Here is a 19,072-nt window from a genome sequence, read left to right as displayed (position 1 = left end):
GACAAATACTGACACACTCCTAGTGTGGGCTACATACATACTTATGTGAGTGCTTACCTTTTACCCACTCAATAATCTCTTTCACTTCAACTGAACTACTTAGGTGTGCACAGATAAGCACATGCACAAGTGTTTGCAGACTCAGGGCCATAGCCTTCTGCTTGCTTACAAAAGAACAGAGGGGAGAAGGGAATATAAATGTGTGACAAAGTACAGAATCGGAAGGGACCTCAGAAGGTTATCTAGTCCAACCCCCTGCTCAAAGCAGGGCCAATCCCCTGATCCCTAAAGGGCCCCCTCAAGGATTGAACTCACAACCCTGGGTTTAGCAGGCCAATGCTCAAACCACTGAGGTATCCCTTGCACTAGACCTTCCTCTCAATTTTGGCTACTAAATAAATATTGCAATAAAATTCCTAATTTCTATCTGCTCATGCTTCTTCAATATGAAAATCTTTGGAACTAAAGGACAGTACCTAGCAATCACTTCCACCTGACAGAACTACCTTTAAAACCAAACACCTCCAGGCAGTGCCATGTGGCAGGAGCTGTATTTTCATCTTGCATTTCATATTCATCAATCAGTAGAAACCCCGGAGCTCCATGATAGCCGCAGGCAAGACGGGCTCAAACCGGTAGCTTTTATTCACCCCCCTCCAACCGCACCAACACTGGGAGCTGAACCCTTTGGAAGTTTTGCGAGGTTAAACCCACCCTGCCCCGTCCACTACCGGTTTGCCCAGGACGGAGGCAATCTAGGGTCCCTCCTCACGGCCCCACAGGACCATCCCTCGGGCTGGTTTTGCAAAGCCGCTGCGGACCAGCTGTGCAATTGCAGCCCGAGTCCTGTCCCGGTGCGCGTTGCCCGCAGGCAGGGGCCAGGCTAGCTCCGCTGCACCTGCACGTGGGCCGGCGGCTGCAGCCCCGGGAGCCCGGCGCGTGAGGCGCTGGCCCAGCAGGGGTCACTGCTGCCTCAGCGCCTGGCGCTGCTAGGGCCGGGACAGGCGACCGGAGCAGCCGGGCGGAGGGAGGAGAAGCTGCGCCCGTAGCGCAGGAGCTCGAGCAGCCGCCCTGCTGCCTTGCCGGCCCCGGCCGCCACCATCGCCCCTGGAGACGGACACAGCTGAGCTGCGGCCAGGGGCCGGCCCGGGAGAGCCGCAGGTCCGGCCACAACGTGGCTGCGCGCTCGTTGCTCCCTGGCGGCAGCCCCCGCGATGCTGCTGGAGGGCTGAGGCGGCGGCGGCTCCAGCCACCGGGACACGCTGCTGTTGGGACGGGAGCTGAGGAGAGCAGGGCAAGTCACCGCCCCGGCAGGCGCGGGCAGAGGCGGCCGCGGCGCCCCTTGGCCCTTCCTGAGCCACCGGGGCTTTTCGGAATCCGAGTGCGGGCAGCTGCCGGGGGCAGGTGGAGCCGCGCCCCAGCCCCGTCGGGTCCCAGCCCCGCGCCCGCCCGGCGTGTGAGGCGCTCTCCGGCCCTGGGGAGCTCGCGGCGGGGCGGGCTGAGGGAGCTCTAAGGACAGAGCTGCTGCGCGAGGGGCGCCCCGAAGCCCCAGCCGCCCATCCTCGCGGCAGCGAGCCCGCACGTGCGGCGCCCAGGACGCGGGGGAGCAGCAGCAGCGCGGTGGCGCCGCAGGGGCGCGCTCCGCTCTGCTCAGGAGGAGGAGGAGGAGGGGCAGGAAGGCGAGGAGAACCGGCTGGGCCGGCCGGAGAAGCGGGGTACTTCTGCACATGGCCCCGCGCCATGCGCTGCCAGCCCGCGGCTCTCCTTTCCGCCTCGGTAACTCGCCCCCTTGTCTCTGCCTCCCCTGTAAGGCGGGGGTGGGTCTGTGGCTCTCCCCTGCCTTGCTGTGCTCTAGTTCTGGACAAAAGAGCAGCCTCCGAAATGGGGTGGGAGTGGGAATGTGGCAAATGATTAACCCGGAGACACGGTGAGAACAGGCACGGAGCACAGTGGGTGCTAACACAGCCCATGTGCACAGGGGTTTAAAGAACAGGGCGGAGACTGACCCTCTGCTGTACCTTGGCAGGTGGGACCTGGGTAGGGACTGCGCTCTCCTGGCCCATTGCGACGTGATTTTTCTTTCCCACAGGGCAGCGGAAGGAGCTTCTAACTCCCCGGCCTTGCTGAAGACTTTTGCAGGATGCCCAGGGAGGAGAAGTTGTTTAGTGTTTAGCTCACCATCTTTATAGCAACTGGATACTCAGCTTTCCAAGATCCAAGAAGTACCTGAACGCCTGCATCTCCTGGGATCGTTGTATTGCATTGGGACTGCTGAGATGAATACATTTCTTGTTCATTAGCGGTGGCATTAATTAAATGCGCAGCTTTCCCCCCTTCTGGAGGTTGGGGTCGCCTTTATCTCTCGTTCCCGTTTCAGCCAGACATCAAAGCAGTGATGGGTTGTTTCTGTGCTGTCCCGGAGGAATTTTATTGTGAGGTTTTGCTTCTGGATGAATCCAAGTTGACCCTAACCACCCAGCAGCAGGGGATAAAGGTAAGCACAGGCTGTGTTGTTTTCATTAGGGTTACCTAGGCACTTGTCAATAATGTTTGAAATGCTTTGTCTAAAGCCCAGCAGTAGGAGGTAAATCCTGCCTGGGAAGGTGCTGTTCAGAGAGTGGTTATCTAAACATGCTCACTGCTAATTACTATGAAATGGAGAGGTTATGTACTTTAATTAACATTTGGTTAACTGAAAAGAAGTTTGAATAGTGAATACTTTTTAAAAAGCCCCAAAAGGTGAAAAATCATTCCATAACTTTAATTCTCAGTTACTCCATTGACAGAAATTCACCACAAAAACATGTGTTAATGATGTGTGGCCTTCTAAAAGATTTGCTAGAGTTAATTTCCTAAGGCTAAATGGGTTATTTTATGGCATACACTTGTTTGAACAGCTTCCAGCTGTTCTGAAGGACTCATGACATTGTGTATTAGATATTTATTACATAAAAAAACCAAGAGCTCAAAGTCCATTGCTCAAGAGTTAGGAAATACCAGAATTAAGACCGCCTTTGCAACCTTAATTTGTCCCCTTGTGCATGTGCACTATGATACAATGTTTAATTATGACCATATACTATTTTTTCCACAGTGCCTTATTCAATGTATAATTGGTACTTTGGGAATTAATGAGGGTTGTGTGGTGAATGAGTCTGTAAGATCCTTGCCTTAGTTGCTGCAGAAGTGGAAAGGTGTATGCTATTGGTGGGGACGAGGGCAGGGGGGGGTCTAGGCCTGCTGGATGCCCATCCCCTCCACCAAGTGGGAGGAGCCATTGGACTCAGGCTGCCAATTGAATACTGGGGACAATACATGAAAAAACAGACACTGGAGTGAAGGTTAAATGTTAAAAATTGGGAATCTAGCTGAAAGGTGTGTGTGCCTGTTGTGGTTGTTGGGAGATGGTGAACCTAAACCCTCCTGAAGCTAAAGGCTCTGCACTGCCATTAAACCCAGGCCACAAACAAATTCTAGGGACAAGAAATGAAAAAATCAGGGATGGGATGGAGGTAAGAAGTTAAATATCAGGGAACTGGAAAGGGACACCAAGCAGAGAACGCCTGACAGAGCCCATGACTCCTCTAAGCCTGTCTAAGGAGTCAGTGGACACCATCCAGAGTAACTTTGCTTGGAGGCATGACTTAACAAGGGAATGGAAAGAGACTCCACAGTCTCAGAGCACTCCCCCCAGCCCCTGATGCAGCTTCATCATCCTGGAATGATGGATGGCCATGTAGGATGGTGTCAGGGAGGAGGTTGACGAGGAGGTCCTGTGACTTTGTGGGGCAACTGATGGGATGTGTGTAAATGAGGAGATACAGGGGAAAAGTGCCGCCAGAACCTCAATGAAAAGTTCTGGAGGAGCCAGAAGAGGGCTGATGCACTCTACATAGATGTACACCATGGTCTCCCTCTCACTCCAGAAAGGAGAGGTGTTGGGGGAGTTTGTGAACTGCACCAGGTACACACCTGTGCTCGCGGCTCCATGAGTGAGCCACTAACTGGTATCCATGGGCCCTGGGGACCAGAATGGAGTACAGGTTGGCCCAGTGGGGTTCATCCCTCTCCTCATGTGGCAGCAGGTCCCACCACTTTGGATCAGGGTGGGACACAAGGGCAAGGAAGTATATTGGGTAACCTTAAGCAAAGGCAGCTCTACCAGCTCCACCTATAATTACATAGGGATTTATTACCAAGATTTTCAAAACTGGGTGCGTGAAATTAGGCTAATAAATCCATATTTAGTTGAATACCAAGCAACTTCCAGTGACATTTGACTTCAGTGTTCAAATATGGAATTAAAAATCTAAATGTAGGCATGTAGTTTTGAAAATCTTGATATATATTATAATTTATGTTAAATTTACATATTTGGTTGCTCGTAAACACAGAGACTCAGAGATATAAAAGGAGCATCCTACAGAGAGAGGGCATAGAATACAGGACTGGAAGCGACCTGTTGGGTCATCAAATCCAGTCCCTTGCTATCACAGGCAACTCCATCATATAATCCCATTCATAGATTTATCAAGATCCACCCTAAAACTAATTAGGTTGTTTTCCCCCATTACTCCTATTGGAACGCTGTTCCATAATCCTAGAAATGTGGGACTGGAAGGGACCTCAATAGATCATCTAGTCCAGTCCCTTGAACTGGGCGGAACTAAGTATCATTTAGACCAGCGATTCTCAAACTGTGGTCGTGACTCCTTTTGAATGGCATCGCCAGGGCTGGCTTAGACTTGCTGGGGCCCAGGGCCTCAGCCAAAGCCTGAGGGCTTCAGCCCTGGTTGGCAGGGCTCAGGTTGCAGGCCCCGTATCTGGGGCTGAAGCCCTTGAATGTCAGCTTTGGCCCCCCCTGCCCAGAGCGGTGGGGCTCGGACGGGCTCAGGTTTCGGTCCCCACTCCTGGGGTTGTGAAGTAATTTCTGTTGTCAGAAGGGGTCATGGTACAATGAAGTTTGAGAACCCCTGATCTAGGCCAGTGGTTTTCAACCTTTTTTCATTTGTGGACATCTAAAAAATTTTAAGGTATGAACTCCTTTGGAAATCTTAGACATAGTGTGGACCCCTGGTTGAAAACCACTGATCTCGATCAGTGTTTCCCAAACTTGGGATGCTGCTCGTTCAGGGAAAGACTCTGGCGGTCCCGGCTGGTTTGTTTACATGCCGCGTCCGCAAGTTCGGCCGATCGTGGCTCCCACTGGCCGTGGTTCGCTGCCGATTGGCTGAACCTGTGGACGTGGCAGGTAAACAAACTGGCCTGGCCCGCCAGGGGCTTCCCTGAACAAGCGGTGTCCCAAGTTTGGGAATCGCTGATCTAGACCATTGCTTTCAGTGATTTGTCTAATCTTTTCTTAATAACCTTCAATGACAGAGATTCCACAACCTCCCTAGGTAATTTGTGCCAGTTCTTAACTACCCTTACAGGTAGGAAGTTTTTCCTAATGTCTAAACAAAATGTTTCTTGCTTCAATTTAAGCCCATTACTTCTTGTCCTGGTCTCAGTGCTTAAGGAGAACAATTTATCACCTTCTTCTTTATAACAACCTTTTATGTACTTGAAGACTGTTGTCATGTCCCCCTCCAGTCTTCTTTTCTCCAGACTAAACAAACCCAGTTTTTAAAATCTTTCCCTGTATTTTCTAGCCCATTAATCATTTTTGTTGCACTCCTCTGGACTTTCTCCAGTTTGTCCACATCCTTTCCTAAATGTGGTGCCCAGAACTTGACATAGGGCTCCAGTTGAGGCTTTATCAGTGCTGAGTAAAGTGGAAGAATTACTTCTGGGATCTTGCTTAGAACACTCCTGCTAATACCTGACTCCTCTGATGTAGAAGCCTTCTAATTTCCAGCCTAAATTTATTCATGACCAGTTAATACTCATTTGTTCTTTTGCCAACATTGTCCTTTAGGTTAAATAGCATTTTTCCCTCCCTGGTATTTTATACCCTCCCTCCCACCAAGGTATTTATAGAGAGCAATCATATCTCCCCTCAGCCTTCGTTTTGCTATGCCAAACAAGCCAAGCTCATAAGATAGTCTGTCCGATTCCCCTGATCATCCTAACGCCCTTCTCTCTGTACCTGTTTCAGTTTGAATTAATCTTTCTTGAACATGGGTGACCAGAATTATGCTTGGTCTTACTAGTGCCTTGTAAAATGGCATTAGTACTTCCCTATCTCTGCTGGAATTACCTTCCCTGTTACATTCTAGGAATGCATTTGCTTTTTATTTATTTTTTTAACAGCTGCATCACATTGGTGGCTCATAGTTCTTTTATGATAGACTAATACACCCAGTACTTTCCGCTCCTCTGTCATTTCCTGCTGATGAGTCCTGAACTTATAGTATAAATTCTTATTAGTCTGTAAGTGGATGACCTTGCACTTTGTACTATTAAAATTTAATCTCACTTCTATTACTTCAGTCCTTTAGGTTAACCAAATCTTCTTCTATAATATTCTGATCCTCCTCTGTATAGATGATGCATTCCAACTTTGTGTTCTCAGTCAATTTCTGTTTCAGCAGTTAGCACACTCCTACCTTTTGTTTCATGGTTATTAATGCAAATATTAAATATTGGTTCCCAATCTGAATTTAGAGGAACTCCATGAGTAACCTCCCTCCCTTCCTATGCATAATTTCATAGACCCTCCCAATCCTGAAAGGGCACTGGTATGTGTGGGTCCTTATGCCTACATAGTTCCTGTTGAAGTCAGGACTCCACATGAAAATAAGGGCTTCAGGGTTGGAGCCATATGGAATTCAATAAAAGGAATGGTCCATTTTAACTTATTCTAACCATGGATTTCTATATATAATAATTTTTGTAATTATTATATATGTAACACAGGTCTTTGTTGATAATACGTTGTTACTTGACATTTTAACTTTGAATTAAGCAGGTTTACTAATATTGTTTTACCAGCTGAAAGTTTGAACTGACTCATTAACTTTACTTCTATATCATTAAAGTATTTTTCATGTTAGTGACTTTATTTGTATGTATACATCTAGGTCTGGTCTACACTGAGGGGCAGGGAGGATCGATCTAAGATACGCAACTTCAGCTATGAGAATAGCTTAGCTGAAGTTGACGTATCTTAGATTGACTTAGAATCACTTACTTCTCATCCTCGCAGCGTGGGATCGATGGCCGCTGCTCCTCCATCAACTCCGCTTCCGCCTCTCGCTGTGGTGGAGTTCCGAAGTCGACAGCAGAGCAATCGGGGATTGATTTATCATGTCTACACTAGATGCGCTAAATCGATCCCCGATAGATAGATCACTACTCGCTGATTCGGCGGGTAGTGTAGGTGTGGCCTTAGAGATCCAGGGATTAGTTTGGTTTACTTTGGCATAAGGTACAGGTTGTAGGCCTTTCTATTTATCTTTTTGCTCTGTATCAGGCTTCTGTTGGAGCTTCACATCATGGATCTACCTTCTTCTCTGCGCTCATTCTTTTAACTAGGTCTAATGATGTGTGTGTGTGTGGAGGGGAAATGTCTCAAGTACTGTTTAACGAACCTTGAACTGCCCAAGAAGAAGGGAAAACTCTTAAGTGTTGATAAAAATAGTTAATTTTTATAAATAACAGTTAATCCTAGACAATTTGATGATGTGTCCAATGAATCTGAACTGGGTATTTGATTTAGTATTTATATGGATGTAAGCAGTGTCAGGATGAGCTCCACCCTGACATCTGGTGGTGAGGTGTGGCAAGTGGTGGAAAAGAACTTCAGGGGCCGATCTCATTTGCATAGGCACACCCACCCCGCCTAGAATGAGGCCATAGCTGCCCAAATGGTCACTTCGGCTGCTGTGGGATCCCCAGTGTCTCTGTTATTGGGGCAGGAAGAATAAATTGTTATTACCCTGATTATGGGAACTGTACTTGGCCTTTTGTTATGATGGAGGGACTCACCATCAACTAAGTAACACTTGCTAGGCAAGGGTCATGGGTTTTAAAACTCTGTGAATTGAGAGAGGCTGGGGACAAGTATTAAGACTTGGTGGCATGGGCCCCTTGGTGAGGGCCTTACATGCTAATTGCACTTCCTCCTCTCTCCACTGTGGAATATCAGAGCTAATTTTGATTCCATTAGGAGTCTAGTTACAGGCTGCTGAGCTCACTTTGGGCTAATGGTGTATCAGCACTGAGGCTCCCCTACTACAAGCTGAATTCACCAAAGAGGTGAACTGACTAAGAGCTGAAATCACTGAGTGTTGTGTTAAGTAGTGGGGGAGCCTGAAAATATATTGTGGAGCAGTTTGCGGGACGGCTGGAGTGCCTTGTGGGCCGCGGAGCGGAGCTGAGCGAAGGAGTTCATGGGGCGGCTGGCAGAGCGGAGCAAAGCGAAGGCCTATGGAGCTTTGAGGCTGTCAGCTTCAGATCATGTAAGGTGCCTCTTACCCCCGTCCCATCTCCACCCAGGTTGGGAGGTAAAGCTCCGCAGATAAACTTTCGAACTCTGGGGCTGCCCTGACCAGGGACAGAGACTTTTGGGTCATTGGACTTTTGGGACTTTGGGTGATTTGGGGTTGCTGGACTCAAGAACCAAAGGGAAAGGGGCATGCCCCAATTTGCTTGGGGTGGGTTTTTTTTGCTCCTGGGTTGTGTTATGAATCCTGTTGGTGGTGTTTCCCCAACATAATGCCACATTGTTTCTCTCTGTTATTAAAAGGCTTTTTGCTACATTCAGACTATGTGCTTGCGAGAGGGGAAGTATTGCCTCTTGGAGGCGCCCAGCGGGGGTGGTATATATTTGTCCCAGGTCTCTGGGTGGGAGCTCGAGCCGGTTTACATTGTGTTATTGGAATGGATCCCCTAGATATTGAACCTGGCCCTTGTTGCTGCCAACTCTGATGGGCAGAAGGGTTACATATATTTTTGAAAATACCTCAAAGGATAAATGTAAGCTTTCCAAGACATTTCCACACCTGATGAACTTTTCCAGATTGAAGTATGAATAGAGGTTAAATATGAAATTGTAGAACTACTAACTGTGGTATGTAACCCACTGCTTCAGTCAGCCTCTGTATCAGATGATTGGAGGATAGCTAATGTAACGCCAATTTTTAAAAAAGGCTACCAGAAACAATCTTGGCAATTACAGACCAGTAAGCCTAACTTCAGTACTAGAAAAATTGATAATTCCGTTCTTTACTGTAGTTTCTATCAGCTATATTAGAATTCTTTGGGGATGTCAACAAGCATGTGGACAAGGGTGATCCAGCTGATGTAGCGTACTTGGACTTTCAGAAAGCCTTTGACAAGGTCCCCACATCAAAGACTCTTATGCAAAGTAAGCAGTCATGGGATAAGAGGAAAGGTCCAACTTTATGAACAAAATGATGGGGTCTAAATTAGCCGTTACCAGTCAAGAAAGAGATCTTGGAGTCATTTTGGACAGTTCTCTGAAAACGTCTACTCAATGTGCAGTGGCTGTCAAAAAAGCTAACAGAATGTTAGGAACCATTAGGAAAGGGATGGATAAGACAGAAAATATCATAATGCCATTATATATATCCATGGTATGCCCACACCTTGAATAGCGTGTGCAGTTCTGTTCACCCTGTCTCAAAAAAAGATATATTAGAATTGGAAGAGGTATAGAAAAGGGTAACAAAAATGAGTAAGGGTATGGAACAAATTCCATATGAGGAGAGATTATAGAGATTGGGACTGTTCATCTTAGACAAAAAAAAGATAAGACTAAGGAGGCTATCATAGAGGTCTATAAAATCATGAGTGGTGTGGAGAAAAAGTGAATAAGGAAGTGTTATTTACTCCTTTTCATAAGACAAGAACCAGGGGTCACCGAATTAAATTAATAGGCAGCAGGTTTAAAACAAACAGAAGAAAGTTCTTCTTCACACAAAGCAGAGTCAGTGTTTGGAACTTGTTACCTTGTGAAGGCCAAAAGGATAACTGGATTCAAAAAGGAATTACCTAGATAAGTTCATGAAGGATAGCGCAATCAACAGCTATTTGCCAAGATGGTCAGAGACACATCCCCATGCTCTGGATGTCCTTAAACCTTTGACTACCAGAAGCTAGGACTGGACGACAGGGGATGGATCACTTGATAACTGCCCTCTTCTGTTCCTTCCCTCTGAAGCATCTGGCACTGGCCGTTGTTGAAGGACAGGATACTGAGCTAGATGGACCATTGATCTAACCCAGTATGGCCATTCTTATGTTCTTACCTATTGCTTCAAGCAATACCATTACTTCTGTACAGGCTGCAGGTTTACTATAAATGACAAGGACTGTTAGCAATACAGGATAATAATCATGACAACTGAGGGGTGTATTAATAAATGTTGTTTTACTACAGGACTGGATTTGAGATTGTACTACAGACTAACAAAATTAGCAGAGGTTAACAAGAGTACAGTTCTGAATTCCAATTTAATAATATTTAGCACTTTCCACGTTTAGACCTCAAAGTGCTTAACAAAGAAAGGAAAGTATCGTTATGCCATTTTACAGGTGTGGAAACAGAGTCACAGAAAGGTGAAGTGGCTTGGCCAAGATCACAAAGTTGGTCAATGGCAGAGTCGGGAACAGAACCCCGACTCTCCAACTTCCATTCCCATGCCCCTATCCACTGGATCACACTCAATTTGAAAGTGTTGTAATGTTGTTTATTCTCTTCTTGCATCTTCATTTTTAAAAAGAGTTCAGTCATGTGAAAATGAAAAGGTTGGCTGTCTAGCTTTAAGGACCACTATTTCATGTACAAACAGGCAAAATAACCAGGAGAAGGCATGGAATGGAACCAGCCTTATACATTTTGCTCACATTTTGATTTTGTTCTCATACGTTGTGCCTAGAGATGCAGTTCAGAGAATAAATATAGTGAGACCATAAAGCAATGTATTCTTAATCCAATACAAGTTATTTAAAGGGCAAGCTTTGTGAATATGGCACATATATCTATGTATATAGCGCCATTTGTATATTAAACTGCTAAGATAGAGGCAGGATCTCTACTGTCACATAGAAGAACTCATTCTTCCTTCTTAGAATTAAACAGATGAATTACGAAACGGGTGATTAAAAACCTTGTACTATAAATAAGTTAGAAATTGGTTGTTAATCAAAAGGAAATAGCCGGTTTCCCAATACTGTTGTTTTGCTTTGTCTCCACACATGTAAACAGTAATTTAAGCAGGTTTTATGGTAGAGAGAGTTTAACAAATGGGCTAAGCCTGTTTGAAATAATGTCACAAAACATATCATCAATGTTTTGATCATTTATGGAGATGTTGCCAAACATTACATATTAATAATATATGATTCTTCTGTTAAGAATTAGTCATTTTCCCTGTGCGCAGCTTTACTTATTGCAAAGCTGGTTTTGCCATGGTACATTTAGTTGTTATTGCTGGTTTAGGAATCAGAGGCTATGACTATGTAGCTTCTTATAAAATGCTGATTTAGAGTGTACTTGGTAGTACAGATCAATCATTAGATTTCAGAAAGAGCTGGTATCTTGTAATACAAGATATCAAGAATCTCAGAAATTCTTCTGTATTTATTTTTCTTGGAAATGGAATGGAAGTTCTGCAGAAGAAAACAGGTTTATTTGTTCAGAATAACATCAAACTATTTTGAAACAGCCCAGTCCTGTTTTGTATTTCTGTCTTCCTTGTAATAAGGATTACTATCTTAGGAAAACATTAGCTACTTCTCTAAAGCACAGGAATCTCAGTGTTATAATAAATAACCGGTTTAAGTCTATGAGGCTAACAGGAAGTACACTTTTAAAATATTCGGTGTGTGTGAAATTCATCCCTATGTACTAGGCTAGCCCAAGACAAGTGTTCCACTTAAGCCCTATTTCAGCGGTTCTCAAACTGTGGGTTGGGACCCCAAAGTGGGTTGTAAGACCTTTTTAATGGGGTCGCCAGGGCTGGCGTTAGACTTGCTGGGGACCGGGGCCAAAGCTGAAGCCGTGACAGGGCTCAGGTTTGAGGCGCCCTGCAAGGGGCTGAAGCCCTTTGTCTTTACCCCTCCCCGGCTTGGGTTTTGGCTTTGCCCCCAACCCCTCCCCCCCCAAGGCTCAGACTTCGGTCTCCCCTCCTGGGGTCATGTATAATTTTTGTTGTCAATGAAGTTTGAGAACCCCTGCCCTATTTAATTAACATATATAGGATAATAGGCCAACACCAGAGGTGCAGTTATGAAAGTTGTGTACAGGACAGGTATTCTAATTCTTGCTTGACAGTTGTATATCCTGAGCACGCGCACATCAGACAACAGCTCTGTAATCAGATATAACCATCAAACCACTGATACTCTGGCCTATGTACCACTGAAACCTTATGGGACTTGTGGTGCCTGGACCTTGTGTAGTCCTCTATACAGGAGTGAATTTCACCTTATGTTTACAAGTTACATTATCGGCCAAATCCTGTTTAATTTACACAGAACTCCCTATGAAGGCACTTGGCTATTTTGTAAATTAAAACATGAGCAAATCTGTTGCATATTTTCCTGTGCCATAATAATCTCCCACTGAGAAGCAAATAAAATGAGGTCCAAATTTTTAAAATAGCTCTCAGAACCTTTAAAAATCAGACCACTTATTTAGGTGCTTAGCTGTAGCCAACCGAATTAAATTATTTTAATGAAGATATTTTCCAGGTCTCAGAAAATTATGCATTTGCTGAAAGCAATGACACATTGGAAAGTTTTGACTATATGATTTAAATTAATATCCAGCAGCCATCAGTTAGCTGTGACACCAACTCTTTTAATATTTTCTGGGGTTATTTTCAGTCATCTTGTAGAGATTAACATTATTTTTCTAACTAAACTTGAATTTTACAGATATTTGACATTTTCAAAATACTACAGAATACTGAAACTTTTGGTTAGATTTTTTTGTTGGCATAAATTAGCATAGCTCCATTGACTTCACTGGACTATTTACAAAAGGTCTATGTTTCTTGAGGCAAATGCATAATGGATATGTATGGAAGTTGGGAATAAAACTGCGTACAGAGCCCTCATTTGTTGTAATAAACCTGATAAAGAAACTTGGTTTTAAAACTCAAATTAGTGTTAGTGTGGTATATGGAAATGGAAAGCAGGGACTCTGTTGCTGATAGTGATTTTGCTATATGCTATATTTCTCAACCCTAGAAAATCCAAAATATAATTTTTGTGATAAGAAATTCACTTAGTTATGGAAGTATGCTTTTAAAAAATGTCCTGCAAATTCTGTTAACACTAAACCACAAAGATTTTCCACCTGTGATAATTCTGGAAAGTGTAATTTCTGTCTCAGAGCTACAGAATTGTAATTTTATGTCAGTGCTCAACATGAAAATTAGTCTGCTTGTTGTTTCCTGTACCCTATCTGGTATAGTATTAAAAGGCCTGTTCTGGATAGAGAAATCCTTTAGAAATTCATAATAATAATATTTTGTAAAGAATTGATTAACAAAAAAGAAAACCCAAGTTAAAGAGACCTCAACTTGAAATTTACTTTTGATCCAGTTAACAACAACAAAAAAACTAGCTTAAAAGTACTGCACCTGTCTGTCTGTAAATCGTTCTTGGAATCTTTGTGGTTTTACTTCCCTTCCCCGCTCCCAATCCCAAAACACCAAACATATGAAAAGTATCAATTGCCTGTTGCTGTGTGAAAGACGCACACAAACAACAGGGGAAAATGACCATACACAAAATGTTGTCAAATATGCAATGTAAATAAACTGAAGAAAAAATCTCCCTCTATTTTTCCAATCTCACTTAAATAGTACTTGTATTTATAACAATAGTAGAGAAAACATTTAAAGACCGAAGTTTAAATTGATCTATTTAAAACAACATGGTAAGAAAAAAATCTATTTTGTTGGCAAGTTTTACAACATTGATTTAAAATAATAGTGAGAAATCAGAGTTCATAGAATACAAGTAGTTGGATATGTAATCAGCCCTTTCCACATTTTTGTCATCCAGTTAGGAAGGAGTAAAAGGAACAAAGGATTTCACAAACCTTGCCATAAATTAACCACTCTTCAAAATTACTGTCACATATTTGAAATAGATTACTAATTTCTTCAGTATCTTTACAGATGAGACAAGCAATTTTGAATCCTCCAATGAATAACCATGTAATGAATGAATACTTTGAGACACTTTCTTTTTCCCTAGGTGCACTTAACTGAATTAATGAAACCAGTCTGACAGCAAGACAAACCCATTAACTTTTAAATGAAGTTACCTCTTAATCAACCTGAGGTTTGAGTAACAATATTGTCAGCTGTTTGGTGGTTTTAATGAGCAGTGATTTCCTAGAAAAGTCAGGAAAAATATAAACAGATAGTATTTTTATTAAGTCTTTATTTTTTGGATTTCTGTAGTTTTGAGATTTAAAAAGTCACATATATTTGACTGAGTAAAAAAAAAAATTAAATACATTTAAAATACCAAGATGTGACATCTAATCATAAACTTTATTTCGTTTAGCCTATTAAAAATTGCTAACTCTAATAAAACTACTAACTGGTGAATTAACAGCAATTATGAAATGCAGTCACATGAAGTTAGAGGAAAATCTTCAGCTCTTAAAGGGACCATTCAGGAAATACCTGGATGGCAGAATTTAGTGAAAATGATGAAAACTACAACTCACATCACTTTGTGAAATTTCTGTTGCCAGGACAATATTAGATTTGCATCAGAAATAAAAACGAGGTAGTAATCACTAACAGCTGCTAGAAAGATGAGAAGCTACCAGTAACTTTACTTTCCTGGTCCCGTTCTCAAATATTTTGTTTGAGACCTTTTTTCCCCATAAGGGTGTTTTCTTCATTTTCTTCTCTCCCTTTTTTTAATGGTAAGGCAAATTATTAGCTACATTCAAGTACAATGTCTTCCAAAGTGAGTAATCATGCACCAACATCTGGTCAGGGTTTGGCATACTATGTTTACCAGTGCATGTTTCAAATATTTGCAAATGATTTCCCCTTTTGGACCAGATACAAAGGCTTAGTACTGATGGCGTATTTTGTACTTCATCCAGTATACAATTCATTTAATAGTTTAAGGCAAGGCAGCAGCCTAAATATAGTTTACTTGTACTTATGTTCCTGCTGCTGCCTTCACATCCTGTCTTTTTGGTGCTGCTAAACCCTCTGGGCATTGGGATCCAAAAGTCACACTTTAGACCCATGTTTCTCAACCTTTTTGATCTCAGGGACTGGTGCCTGTCCATGGACCAGTCGTTGAGAAACACTGCTCTAGATCATTCCACATTGTCGCACAGACGTGGATAACCCATAGTAGTATCCAAAAGACAGAGCTACTAATGCAGAAGGTTACTAAATGCTATTGGTTTTTATTGCAGTATTGAAGGAGAGACTACATAATTTTCTGAAGTGTGGAGCATACTCCTATACCTGGTCAGGAGGGTGATATTACTCCACTTTTCAAAACAAATTTTGAATTTTGGCAGAATGTTGGCTAATACGTGATCACTCATCTTTAAAAAAAATTCCTGTTGACTGTCAACCAGGCATTGTTTTAACTTCTGCTCCAGCTAGACTTAAGTTTACTGTGCTCAAATGGTGCTTTTGGGGGGAGAATATTTCCTTCCTGTTTGTAAGTCAGGAAGGGCCAGTACAGCACAGCTTGGCATGGGCAGAGACCAATGGGTAGCAGTGGTCACAATAGCAAGTGGATTTAAAATCAGTAATCAAAAAGGAGAAAAGAAAAAGAGAAATGGTAGAGTTGGAGGTGTGGGGGTAAAAGGAACTGAATACAGAAGACAGAATAGAGAGGAAAAGATGGGCTATGGTGACAGGGCGGAATAGAAAATTCCTCTTGTTAAATGTGAACGTTGATAGTTCTCTTTTAGGAATGGCAACTAAAATCTCAATGAAAGATGGGTTTTTTTGAATTAGTAATACATATTGTCATGGAAAAGAAGTGGCAAAATTTGACATTCCTGTCTGTTTTTTGAAGAGAAGTCTGTTTATGTTTAATGCATAATGACTCCTATTATCTTTTCCTTCCTTTCTTCTGATCCTTGTGAAATCATAGTCTTTATCTCCTACTGTGTATGTGTGTGCATGCACATATGGCAAGTAATCCATCCTGTGAGATGTTGATAATGTTGAGAGAAATTTTAAAACACTTGTTTAGCTAAATACTATTCCAAGATCATGACATGTTGAATTTGATACCGTTGTTTTTAGTGTAATACAGAGAAAAGGCAGGAAGAGTGTTTTTAGCTGAAGGTGATGAATGACTCTTTGTTTATAAGCCAGAAACAAGAAAGTAATCTGTCTTCCTGTTTATGAAGTTTCAGATGGGTGGGTAAAATCAGCAAGAGGCTTCTGGCTGGGTTGTACAGTTTGATAATGAATGTCCCAGTACTCTACTATCCTCAGAGTACACCTGGAAAATAAGAACTAAAAGATCTCAAGGAGGAATTCTTTTGCTGCATGAATCTCTTAGCAATGGCAAAGGAGGGTCTTTTATATCTCTGCATGCAATACAGGCATTTGGCGGTCAGAAATCTGTAGCATCTGTGAGTAACTTGTAATAAATTTCAATGCGACTGCTAATGTGCTTAAACATGTCTTATGTGCTTCACTGGATTGGGGCCAGCATGCTTAGCATCTGGCAGGATTAAGCCAAAAGGGAGTCTGTCAAGTTAAAAATCCATTGAGCTAGGTTCTGATCTCACTTATTCCAATTTACGTTACTGTAACTACTGATTTCAATGCAGTTACTGCTCATTTATATAGGTCTAAATGTGTATGTGTATTCTGCATTGTAAACCTGGGTCTGTGGGCCCCATGCTTGTGGCCTTTCTTGAGCATCCACACGGTGTGATAAACCTGAGTTTACAATTGCTGGACCTAGGTGTCTCAACCATGGTAACGTGTCCCTACTGCACTATGCAGGTCTTGGGACTTGGATCTGCAGCTTGAGCTGCATCCACACTGCAAAATGACAGGGCTCAGACCCGAGTATCACTGGGACTTGGTCTCAGACCCACCCCTTCAGATGGATCCTAGGATGTGGATCCTGAGTGCTTCCTGACTCAAGTTAGACGGATTTGTGTCTGGAGGGTAGGGGATGTGGGCTCAAACCTGTGACTGAGACCAGATTTACAATGCAGTGTAGACATACCCAATGTGATCAGAATCAGGTACATATATTGTAAACAAAATCATTTCCCTATCTGTGCTATCATCACCTTGTTACAGACTATTAGAACTGAAAGAATATTAAAGATCCCATTTACTTTTTGCTATTGATGCTGTTTACTTTTTGCATTGCTCTCATTTTAGACAAGGAAAAGCGGGAGGCTCAGTTTCATACTTGGTTAGTCAGTTTAATTCACAATCTCAGCGCTGCATTGTGAAGCATTTCAACAGAAGTTGTTTTTAATGAACTTTGTATTTCCTATTGTGTTTTTCACAGAAAAAACAATTTCTACAAAATCAAATTTACTGACTTTATTTCTATCGGGAAAACTGAAACAAAACATTTTGTTTTCGGTTGGGTTAACCTTAACTTAAACATTTTGGTTTGTCGTAATGAATTGCAATATTGCGTTTTGCATCAGTTCGACATAGGCTGACGTCATGAGCACTGACATCAATAGGAGATGTAAGGTGCTCAGCACTTTTGAAAATCAGGTCACTTATTTAGGACCTTAAATGTGGATTTAGGAGCCTCACATTAGGCACTCATTTTTGAAAATCTTATTTATAAGATAGATCTTAGAACAGGTATAGATTGCTTAGTTCAGGGGTGGCCAGCTTGAGCCTGAGAAGGAGCCAGAATTTACCAATGTACATTGCCAAAGAGCCACAGTAATACATCAGCAGCCCCCCCATCAGCTCCCCCACCCTACTTCCAGCGCCTCCCACCCACCGTCAGCTCTGCTGATCAGCACTTCCTCCTCCCTCCCCGCACCTCCCGATCAGCTGTTTCTTGGCATGCACGAAGCTCTGAGGGGGAGGCGCGAGGGCATAGTAGGCTCAGGGGAGGGGGCGGGAATGGGTGGAGTGAGGGCAGGGCCAGTGGCAGAGCCAGGGGCTGAGCAGTGAGCACCCCCTGGCACATTGGAAAGTTGGCGCCTGTAGCTCTAGCCCCAGAGTCGGTGCCTATACAAGGAGCCGCATGTTAACTTCTGAAGAGCTGCAAGTGGCTCCGGAGCCACAGGTTGGCCACCCCGGCTTAGTTTGTAAGCTCTTCAGTATACTTACCTGTTTGTACATCTAGCATGTTTTGGGTGCTACTCTAATAACGATTAATAATAATAATGAAGCTCTGGAATGGTGGTCATGCCCAACTACTGTCCCTTCCATCTCTGCAAAAGGATTAAAATATCAGTACATCTAGGCAGGAGGAGGCATGGAAGGAGGGGTATGCTGCATCCATCATGTTATTTCTAACACCACTGTCCCACCCACCGAAGCCCCTCCACAGTGGTTGGGGGAGTTTGGGCTCCTATGGAAGAAAGGGCAGACCAGAATCAATGAGTTGGAGTACATCAGTTCTCTCCAGTAATGTCCCGTCTCCCCATCCTAAGAGGACTTTGGGGTAGTGTAATGCTAAACAGGTCAGCATAAAACTATTACTTCTGTGGTGTGGGTCTTGGGGCAGCAGTTGGCAAAAAGCCAAAATGGACTGGGCAGGGGGATTCAGGTTACCATACATCCTGGTTTTCCTGGACATTACCTCTTTTTTGAGCCTTTGTCCTCTCTCCTGGTGAATTTTTCAAATAACAGGAAATGTCCTGGATTTTTGTAGAGCAGATGCTGTAGCTCAGAAAGAGCCCTGATTGGTCCGCTTCCCGACTAGTCCCTCCCCTGCATCCACAGCTGATTAGTTCATTTCCCTCCAGCTGCTGGATCCCACCCACACAGGCCTTGACTCTCAGCCCTGGGGGAGGGAGTCCTGGAGGAAGGTTCTGACTGATGGCTGTTGGTGTGCCCTGCCACTGTGACAGGGAGTCACACTGCCCCCACCTCCAGTGGATGCACCCCGAACTGTACCCCTCCCCAAGCTCTCCTCCCCGACAATT

General features: G+C 43.5%; 1 protein-coding gene across 4 annotated transcripts in view; it reads left to right on the top strand.

Annotated features, from left to right (window-relative positions):
* The first annotated feature begins 980 nt into the window (after window positions 1-980).
* The window catches only part of EPB41L4A (erythrocyte membrane protein band 4.1 like 4A), a 222,772-nt gene continuing 204,680 nt past the window's right edge, over window positions 981-19,072 (top strand). For 2 of the 4 annotated variants that reach the window (XM_073344691.1, XM_073344694.1), the window contains exons 1-2: window positions 981-1,294; window positions 2,090-2,494. In XM_073344691.1, the coding sequence (XP_073200792.1) occupies window positions 2,396-2,494 (99 nt within the window). In that variant the 5' untranslated portion in view covers window positions 981-1,294; window positions 2,090-2,395. Of the gene's footprint in view, window positions 1,295-1,428; window positions 1,777-2,036; window positions 2,495-19,072 lie in introns of those variants that run through there. The other 2 variants (XM_073344692.2, XM_073344693.1) reach the window with 2 other exon arrangements.

This window comes from Lepidochelys kempii, chromosome 5 (assembly GCF_965140285.1).
Source record: "Lepidochelys kempii isolate rLepKem1 chromosome 5, rLepKem1.hap1, whole genome shotgun sequence".
NCBI lineage: Eukaryota > Metazoa > Chordata > Testudines > Cheloniidae > Lepidochelys > Lepidochelys kempii.
The sequence above is the reverse complement of the archived record's forward strand: the minus strand, read 5'-3'. Positions and strand labels throughout refer to the sequence as shown.